Source organism: Phalaenopsis equestris, unplaced genomic scaffold, assembly GCF_001263595.1.
Source record: "Phalaenopsis equestris unplaced genomic scaffold, ASM126359v1 Scaffold000387, whole genome shotgun sequence".
Taxonomy (NCBI): domain Eukaryota; kingdom Viridiplantae; phylum Streptophyta; class Magnoliopsida; order Asparagales; family Orchidaceae; genus Phalaenopsis; species Phalaenopsis equestris.
The window spans coordinates 243354-253120 of NW_018164829.1; the positions used below are offsets into that span (position 1 = coordinate 243354).

Sequence of the window (9767 nt, forward strand, 5' to 3'; positions counted from 1 at the left end):
GGACGTCTGCGTTGACGTGGGAACAGAAGTGGTGGGCTTGGACCTGTCGGGTCGTGTCATCGGCGTAGAGGTGGAAGGCGCAGAGGTGTTGATGGATGCGGGAGATGGGTGCAAAGGATTGGATTAGGCTAGTTGCGCTCATGAGGGAAGTGGAGAGGTGTGTTGGATCGCCGGGAACTTCGCCGGCGGAGTTGGAGTCGGTGGACATGTAGTGAGATTTGCTTGAGGAGGAGGAGGAGGAGGAGGAGGGGTTGATCATATTTGTATGTTCCCAGGGTTTTGTACGCGTGTAGAGTAGCATTGGCGGTCTCAATGGCACGTGGATCGCGTTAACGCACGAGCTGTGCGGATGATCCTGCGCTTGGCAAGCACAAATCTCAAAGATATCCGCATGACTTCGATGGACCCTCCAAAGGTGGCCAGGGCCAAGCATATTTGATCTGCCAGATTTTTTTCTCTCTAATTGACGGTCTCTCTATCGTCGAGGGCAGAAGAAGCATCAACTGACCCTGTTAATCTGCCCCCTTGTATTAGCTGGCTGCCCGGCTCAGCGGTCGTCTGATCAAATGGTCATCTAACTTAGTAGATTTCTGCTTAATACGCCCAAATTGAAGATGGGTCGGCTAGAAGCCGCCGAACCTGAAGACTAAATAAGTCACTTGGGAACACTGTAACTATCATTTATGTACGGTGAAAGATACTCCCGCCATGCCGATGTATCTAAGGGGTATAGTATGTAATTGTAATTGAACTAATCCTATAAATAGAGGGTCTCTCCTATGAATAAAGGACGAGAGATTTTACTATACAATGCAGTACTATTGTTTTTACTCTTTTTCTCTATAACGCTCTATTCTTTGGGCATTTCTCTCGAACAGATTGGGATTCAACAAATAGATCCGTGAAAAGGTTGGACTGGCTCCAGTGATGGATAAGAACAGAAATAATCATCTTAAATGATTTGGTCACACTAAACATCAATCATCTCATAACCTTGTTACACTATACATATATCACATTAGTTCAAATAAAAATAATTAGAAAAATAGACATCAATGCTAAACAAATAAGATACAAAAAGATGTAAAGCTCATAATGCACAAATAGATTGTTTCCAATGTGTTGTTTCTGCATCCTAACCTAAATAATTGTCAAATATTTGAAACTATGGCTTATTGATTTCAAGCATGCTCATAAAAGAAGATAGAAGCTGCAACCATGATAATATATTGGAATGATCTTATAAAATAATACTTTATAGTACAAAATAATGTCTTTTTTTTTATTTCTACTCAAAAACATTTTAATTGTTGCCTAAACATCAATTGAATATTCATAAAAGATCATTCTCAACATGAATCTTCTTCATGAATAATGGGAATTTCCATGCGAAAATTGTGAAGCATTTATCATAGCTCTCAATGCTATATATATTGAACATAAACACTGAAACTAGAACATACTGTAATACATAATCATAAATGATTCTATACAATAAACAAGAGGGGCTAAGCTTATTCAATGAAAACAAAACCAAATTAGAGAATAAAGAATTCTCTTGCGGTTATATTTGAATGATGCCTAAGTTATTTTATGTAATAAATTAAAATAAATAGTTCTTTCATGGCTAAAAGTTATGATCAAAGAGGTGATAATAAAGAAAATACTTGATGAAAATTTGGCCATTCTTCCTAATGCATTAAAAGAGCTATATAAATGATGGGTTGCATCAAGCCTTAAAAATCACATTTATTCCAAATAAAGAACACATTTAAGGCCACTATTACGTTTTTTAGATATATTCATGAACTTCGTGATGGTGGGACCATTTAAACAAGATTTGCATTCAAAAGATTGATTTTTATCATAAGGTGAAAAAATAAAGTTTCATGAAAAGAAATAAATCCAAATTATTGAAGTACTACATTAAATAGAAATAACGTTAAATTAGTAACGAGAATCATTAGTTCAGAACATCACAATCTTATACCTTAATAACTTAAATGGTTGGGATGGGGGCCATTCATGTGTATCCTCTATGATTCCTTGACTATACTTGTAAGAAGGTGAAGGAGGAGGAGGGTTCTCGGTTGCTACCATGACTAGCATTGCTAGAGAGAGGATGCAGAGGTGTGACAATTAGGTGCTCTAACCATGCAATTGTTCCCTTGAACACAAAGAAGAAATCTCTATTTTCTCGTGCTTGGAGAGAAAGGAGGAAAAGGTGACTTGGGTGTCATTGGAAGGTGGCGGCGTGAAATCGAGATGAGTTTAGAGTGCGGGGAAACCTTATTGTGTTGCTTAATGTGGTTGAGTGAACTACACAATTTATCTTTTTTTTTTTTGGGATGTGGTAGGTGGTATGATCATAATTTAATAGTTAGGGTGTTAAATATGTAAAATTAGTAGTTTGTAGTGGTACGCTTGTAAATCCCCCTAAATATAAATATAAAATTTTGAGTTTTATATATGTAAATACAAAAGAATTGTGTGTTAAGTATGTAATTTTATGTAAATTTAATCATAAATTTACTCCAAAAAATTATTACGTGCGCAAGGGTATTTTATTTTCCATATATTATGAAAAAAATATATTGTTATATAATATGAGTAAATGCACCTAAATGAAAAAAAGTACTCACATTAACAACATACAAACATAACCACAAGATATAAACATGATAAAATTATGTATCTTCCTCCTCCTCTCCCTCGTCACTGCCACTCTCTTATGCCTTCATAGGCTAAGCCGAGGTAGTGTAGTAGTGGTACTCAGGTGTGATGGAATTAGATAGCATCGCGACCAATGTTCAATTAGCAATCCTAAAACATGCTTACTGAAACTTAGTTGAAATCATCCTAGTAATCAAATTGTTGTCGATGTTAATCCATATGGTTGTCAAACTTCTGATCTATCTCCACCCGTCATCTCTGCATATTTGAAAAAAAACCACTCACCTCACTCAACCTATAAACCAGAGAAGCAGTGGAGGGCTTAGCTTAAGAAGTAAAGGGATGGGAGGAGCTTTCACTAATCTTAAAAGTAGTTCCTTTAGAAGATGTTATTGTATCCCTAGTCCTAAGACATCTAAGAAATAACAACTCTTCAAAACATTCCTCAAGGGCACCCGCCATGGAGCATAAAGCATAAATAATAGTTGGGTGGCCATATGGTGGACTCCTCTCAATAATAGAGAGGATAGAAGAGTGAATAAAATTTCCAATATCAATTGATTTTTTTTTTTAAATGCAAAAAATAATGATGGCCTTATCTTTTGTCACCTAGTTAATCTTTATACCTGGCATAAGTTTTGCAATTATGAAATGATTTCAAGCTTTTGATTCTTTATTCATTATAGAGGCAAGAAAATTGGTAGTTTTTTCTTCCATAAATTTCCATTGGGCTTTAGAATCCATTAAAAAAAATTAGTGATTTCATTATAGTCAAAACTTAAAAGTAATGAAGTGGGAGTATTCATCATCAAGGACTGTTGAACTCACTTTTGGTGAGTTTTATTTCTTTCTTTCTGATTCTTTCTTAGAGCCTAGGATCTGGCTTAAGATTTTCTTGAGTCTAACCTAGAGGATTAATGGATGGTTGAAACCCAAAATTAGAACTCGAACCAAATTTTTACCCTCCTTAGTTTGGAATATATTCAGCTTTAATCGTTAGCACATGATTTATTGTTATGTCTTTTCCAAACACATTAAGTTCTAATCTAACCCAAAATTAGAACTTAAACATTTCTTTTGGCTTTTTTGCTCTTCTACAACTTTCTCTTTTTTTTCAGCACATGCAATAAAACATGTTAACAATACAAATGCAAACAAATATGAAATAACAAAAAATAAAAAATAAAAATACTTAAACCTAGATTCTCTTTAGTTCAATAAAAGTTATCCTAAAATCAGGATTCCTTTTAACGCATTTCCCTGACAATGGTGTCAAAAACTAAACGTCTCAAATTTATCAAAAAGTAAGTTGGACGTACAATGCAAGTGCACATGTCAAGTAGAATGCAGTTAATGAGTACTGTGTATCAATCCCATAGAGAAAGTGTTAAGAATTATTATGGAGGGTGAATCTCTAGTTTATTAAACTTCTAAGCCTAATTTAGTGTGATCACAACAGACATTAGTCTTAAAACTCCGCCTAAAAGTGAAAATAAAAGATAATGTGTTTGGAAAAGATGAAAAATAGTGGTAGATAAATTTTACTATTCTTCATGTTATGTGAGGCTCATGCCTCTATGATTTAGGTAATGTATTGATTAGTGTTTTTCCTAGACTTTCCCCAACGTGATTGTTATCAATAGGGATACGAAGTCCTCCTTATGCCTATGTTTAGGTTAAAAGAATGCTAGAATTTATGAAGTTGAGGCATCCTCAATCTACATGACATCCCAAGAACAACACTATATAGCATATTTTATGTTTATGAAGAATGATCCCCTTTCTTAGATGCAAAACCAGAATAAAATGTTATCCAAATTTTGTGGTTAACCATATCATTCTTCTGCACAATGGGTAGGAGTCACAAATCATAAAATATGTTAACACCCTAATTGTTCAAATCAGGATTACAAGAAAACCTATGTTTAACGCAACAATGAAAAGCCTTGATTCCTCAGGAAAAAAAATACAATGAAAGAAATCATTTGAGAAAATCACAAAATCACATCCCATAAAATATAGAGAGGCAAAAGAAAATTTAGCTACACATGTTGGAATGAGTGTAGGAAAAGCATTATACTGAACTCATCATTGCAAGTAAAACTATAACTAAAAAATTACAATACCAAGAGTGCCCTCTTCCACAATATCCAACTCCTCTTTCTTACAATAGCTTATCAGAAAACATAAGAAAAATACAAAGGAAGAAAACCCCTTAAGTTCAATTGTGCCCATGTTGCCTCCTCTCATCATTAAAGCCAAAAAAAGGCCAAGATCCCCCTTTCCTAATGATAAAAATATATTTTGTATAGTTAGGTTTACATTAGGTATCCAAAATAGGCATCTAAGTTCTGTTAATTCTTCATTAACTCCAAAATCGGTAAGAAATCAGTAAAAAATCTTGCAAAATATGAGTTCTGGACACCCAGCGGCGTGGTCACGCCCCACCCCGTCGTGGTCACACCCAAAATAGCATGGTCACGCTAATTATGGAATTTTCGTGTGTGGTCATGACCAAATTAGGAATGGTCACACGAACAACACTATATAGCATGTTTTGACTTTATTTTGCGTGCTTAACACTTAGAACCTGCACAACATCAACAAAAATTTAAGGAAAAATACAGGTAAAATCACGTAAAATTGATGCATGTCAGTAATGAGAGGAAACGTGATGTGTGATCACGAGTCCAAGAAGATGATATCGATTGATCATATGGCTTAAATCTCTAGATGAAGGATATTTAAGGACTTCTGTAAGCCCTCTAATTAAGGCACATTAGCAATGGTTGAGGCATACTCATATGCTTCAGAGCTTGCGAGAAGTAGTCCTTAAACACGTTTATTAGGAGAAGCTAGAGTTTAGGTTGAGGAAGGCCTTCGGCTACCCCTCCTACGACGGACTCATGTAGCCCCTAACCATCTTTTTGTTTCTTCTTTAGAAGTGGGTGTGGGGAATTAGAATATTCAGCTAGAACCTTGCTCTTCCTTTGATGCTCTTCTTCTTAAAAAAATGTCGACCCACTTTCTAGAGCAGACTCTGGCTGAACCTTCTCTTCTTTGCCAGTGCTTCCACTAAGTTCTCCACTTCCATCAGCTCTTCCAATTTACTTGGAGACTGAGGAGAAAGTCGGTTGGCCTCCCCTCTTTCAGGTAGAACGATGAAGCTCAAGGAAGATGGCTGAGGAGATCCTTGTGTTGATGATCTCTCTGATGATCCCTCATCAACCAATCAAATAATGCTCGGAGTTTGCTCCTCCTCTTGGTTGCGCTCCCTTGAAGTCCCTTAGTTCATTAATGATGGTGTTCATTTGATCAGGGTTAATCCATTGATGATAATAATTTTAATGAAAATTATTGCTTCAGAAACATAGTGAATCAGTTTTGTACTGGTGCAGTTCTGACCGCTTGGTCATTGTCTTACTCGACCTCTTCCCTCCTGACATTGGAAGGGACACCCTCTTCATTAGTTCTTTTTTGAGAAAGCTGAGAAATTTTTTCCATCAACCTATTCTCCTACTCATCATTCAAAGTGGCCAACAACTTAAGAGTCAAAACACTAAACTGTGTGGGGATCAACACCCGGTTAACTGTCACGCGATCAATATAATGAACAACTGACAAATGTTTTACCATGACAACCAACACATGTCCCAAGATCCACGACGGGACTCCCTTCTTTTTCTTGTACGGCTTTTTGGTTAGTCGTGTAGTGATCCCCCCGTCTTCACAGATACTATAGAGCAACCAAAACTTCCAATTCCTTATCTTGTTCTCTAGATCGACCAGATGGAACTCTTAAGTTGATAAAAAAATGATGGAACCATTAGGCCCCTCTATGAAGATAAAATGTAAGTAAATAATATATGAGACTAGAGGATCTTCATCCGCCACAAGTAGATCATGAAGGCCATTACAATCATGATTGAATTTGGCTTTATCTACATGGGAATGACTCCAATATGGCTAAGGATAGACTGAATCTCATGATAGGAGGGTAATTGGGGTCCCCCGCTGATACACCTAAAATATATAGTACTTTTTGATGCATTTTTATACCTATTTTTGAGATATTGCGCTTTAATGGAAGATATTTGTGTGTTTTTCTTTCACGTACAAGTAAAAAGGTTGTTTTGGAAGATATTTGTGTGTTTTTCTTTCACGTACAAGTAAAAAGGTGAAAAATGCTAAAAGGAGTGAAAAAAGATCAAATTTAGAGTAAAGGGTGAATATTGTGCTAAAGTGTTTTGGCACTTAAGCGCCAGATCCGACGGTTAAGTGTCAATTAAACAGAGAAGACCGCGCATAAGCACCAGAGGCCCCGCGCTTAAGCACCAGAGGCAGCTTAAGCACACCAGAGGCCCCGCGCTTAAGCACCAGAGGCAGTTATTTAGCGGTTTTCTTCATTTGGTTAAATTTTGAAGAGGTATTTGAGGCACCTATTGGTTAAAGAGGGTGGTTATGAACACTAGGAACACAAATATTATTAAAAGACTTGCAAAAGGAGGCATCCCTAAAGGAGGCATCCCTGCATCCCTTGGAGAATAAATCAAATTTGGACACATTTTGAAGAGTTTCCAAGGCACCTCTTGGGAAATTTATAAAAGAAGGAAGTTGAGACATTTGAAAGGGGTGCTTGAAGAGGGATAGAGTGCTGAGTCTTGAGAAGATCGTAGAGAATCTTGTGGAGAGATTCAAGCACCACAAAAATTTACTTTATCCTTTTGTTTTTAGTTTATTTTGAGAGCATTGTAAAAGAGAAGAGATTCAAAGGAATTTCAAGAGTTTGGTGGAGGATTTGAGATAAGTTTTTATCTTCTATTTTGAACTACTTTTGGTTTTAATTGAGATTTCTTATTGATTTGACAATAATTTCAGAGTATTGATCTTTAATGTTGGAAGAAATTATGATGATTTAAATCCATGCACTTCATTTACTTCTTTATTTAGCCAATCCAGATGTTCAAATTTGTTGTGAGAACATGTAAGAATCGGGGCTGGTATTGTTTCAGTCAACAATTGGAAAGAATCACATGAGGTTATATGAATGAGAATGTAGTTCATATAATTGAGTGCAAATAAATAAGAAAATATTCATTGAAGGGTGTAGAGTTAGAGGACTTTAAAGTGACAGGTTATAGCCTCTAACTTGGTTTATTATTTTAGGTTATGATACAAGAATGTTAGCCCCCAGGGGGAGGAAATCGAGGGAACTCTAGAGTGAGAGCTAGTATCTTCCCTGCCTAGCCTGTCTTCAGAACTATTCATACTTTAAATTAGCTAATGTTCTTTATAACATCTTTAGTAAGGGTAAAGAATATAATTGCTCATATTTGGCACAACACAATTTGCATACTACCACAACAGAATTCCTATGCTTATTACTAATTCATGATAAGTAGAAAAATATTTTCAAATTTAGTGCTTTTCTTTTACATAAACTCAAGTTATCTTTTTAAATTGTCACTGTTTTGTCAAAATATTGAAAATACCAAAAAGATTTGAATTTAATTACTGCGAATACCTCTCTAGTTTAAGTAATTGTCTTTTTAAAATAGAAATTTTGTTGTTTAATAGAGCATATTTCATAATTTTCCTGTGGGTTCAATATTCAAGTCTTAATCAAAAAGTCCTATAGTACTTGATAACGATACATATACTTTATATATATGTATATATATATATATATATATATATATATATATAAATTGAAAAGTTAAATTCTTATTTTTTTCATGATCATGTTTTGACTCTAATGCAAAGTAAGAAAATATAAGTGAAAATATAGTCAGAGACATTGTTATACTGTTGAATATAAACAGTTGGGATTAAGTTTTTGGTGTCGTTGTTGAGGAAATTAATTGATTTAAAATCAAATTTCTATTTTTAGAAAGTCTTATTTAAACTTTAACGATTATTGTATTTTATTTTGTGTGTTTTATTTTATTTTTATTTTAGGTTAGCGTATGTGTAGTTCAGGTTCTAAAAGACTAGTGCCCTACGATTCTGAATTAGAGAGCTGTTAAAAATATCAGAAAAAAAAATTCAAAAATCTTGAAAAATCTAAAAATATTACAAAAATGACAAACCAAAACAATCAAAATGCTGAACTTCATTAAGAGTTCAGACCTTTACGAGCTTATGCCAACCTTAATGTAGATGAACTTCATTGTAGCAAATTGTCTTTTTAAAATAGAAATTTTGTTGTTTAATAGAGCATATTTCATAATTTTTTGTGGGTTTAATATTCATGTCTTAATAAAAAAGTCCTATATTACTTGATAACAATATGTATACTAGCGTAGTATCCCAATATAAATATAAATTAAAGAGTTAAATTCTTATTTTTGTTAAGATCAAGTTTTTGGTTTTGGTGCAAAGTAAGGAAGCATGAGTGAAAAATATCATCAAAGACATTGTTATACTGTTGTATATAAGCAGTTTCGGGATCAAGAGACATGTTCTTAAATGAGATATGATTTCTACAACTTAGGGAGAATCACATTTGATTTGATGGGAGAGTATGTCATCTATGAGATTGGATGAAAATAAATAGAGAAATATACTTTGTTGGATGCATAATTTGAGATTTTTAGTTGACAGATTAAAATCCCTAATTTGGTTCAGTTGATTGAAAACTAATGCAAGATTGTTAGCCCTCAGGTGAGAGAGTAGTGGGAGCTCTGGAGTCGCAACCGATATCCTCCCAGCCTAACCACAAAATTATGTACCAAACTCTGGGTTAGTTAATGTTCTTTATAGCACTCGGAAGAGGGTAAAGAATAGGTTGCTCCTATTTGGCACAAAACGGTTTATATATATTTTTTCAAATGATTTTAACTTATTCACAATCCATATACTCATTGTAAAGTTAAAGGGTGCTTTTTTAAATTTGAACTTTCCATCACAACAAAAACTTTGTTTAATTTTCATAATTTTACTTTTGAAAGTATAGTATTTAGTTTAGTTTAACTTCTACAGCCTTAAGTTTGCATTTTAATTAGCATTTACTTGAGTAGTTAATTTTTGAACTTCACACTTTACTTTACTTTTATTTTTGTATTTTTAGATTATAAAATAATTTTCATAATTTA

The 9767-nt window shown here is 34.3% G+C and overlaps 1 protein-coding gene across 1 annotated transcript in view; it reads right to left on the reverse strand.

Annotated features, from left to right (window-relative positions):
- The window catches only part of LOC110026619 (oil body-associated protein 1A-like), a 12651-nt gene extending 12203 nt beyond the window's left edge, over positions 1-448 (reverse strand). Inside the window, exon 1 of the mRNA XM_020727622.1 lies at positions 1-448. Coding sequence (XP_020583281.1) covers positions 1-433 — 433 coding nt within the window. The 5' untranslated portion in view covers positions 434-448.
- Between the last annotated feature and the right edge of the window lie 9319 nt (positions 449-9767).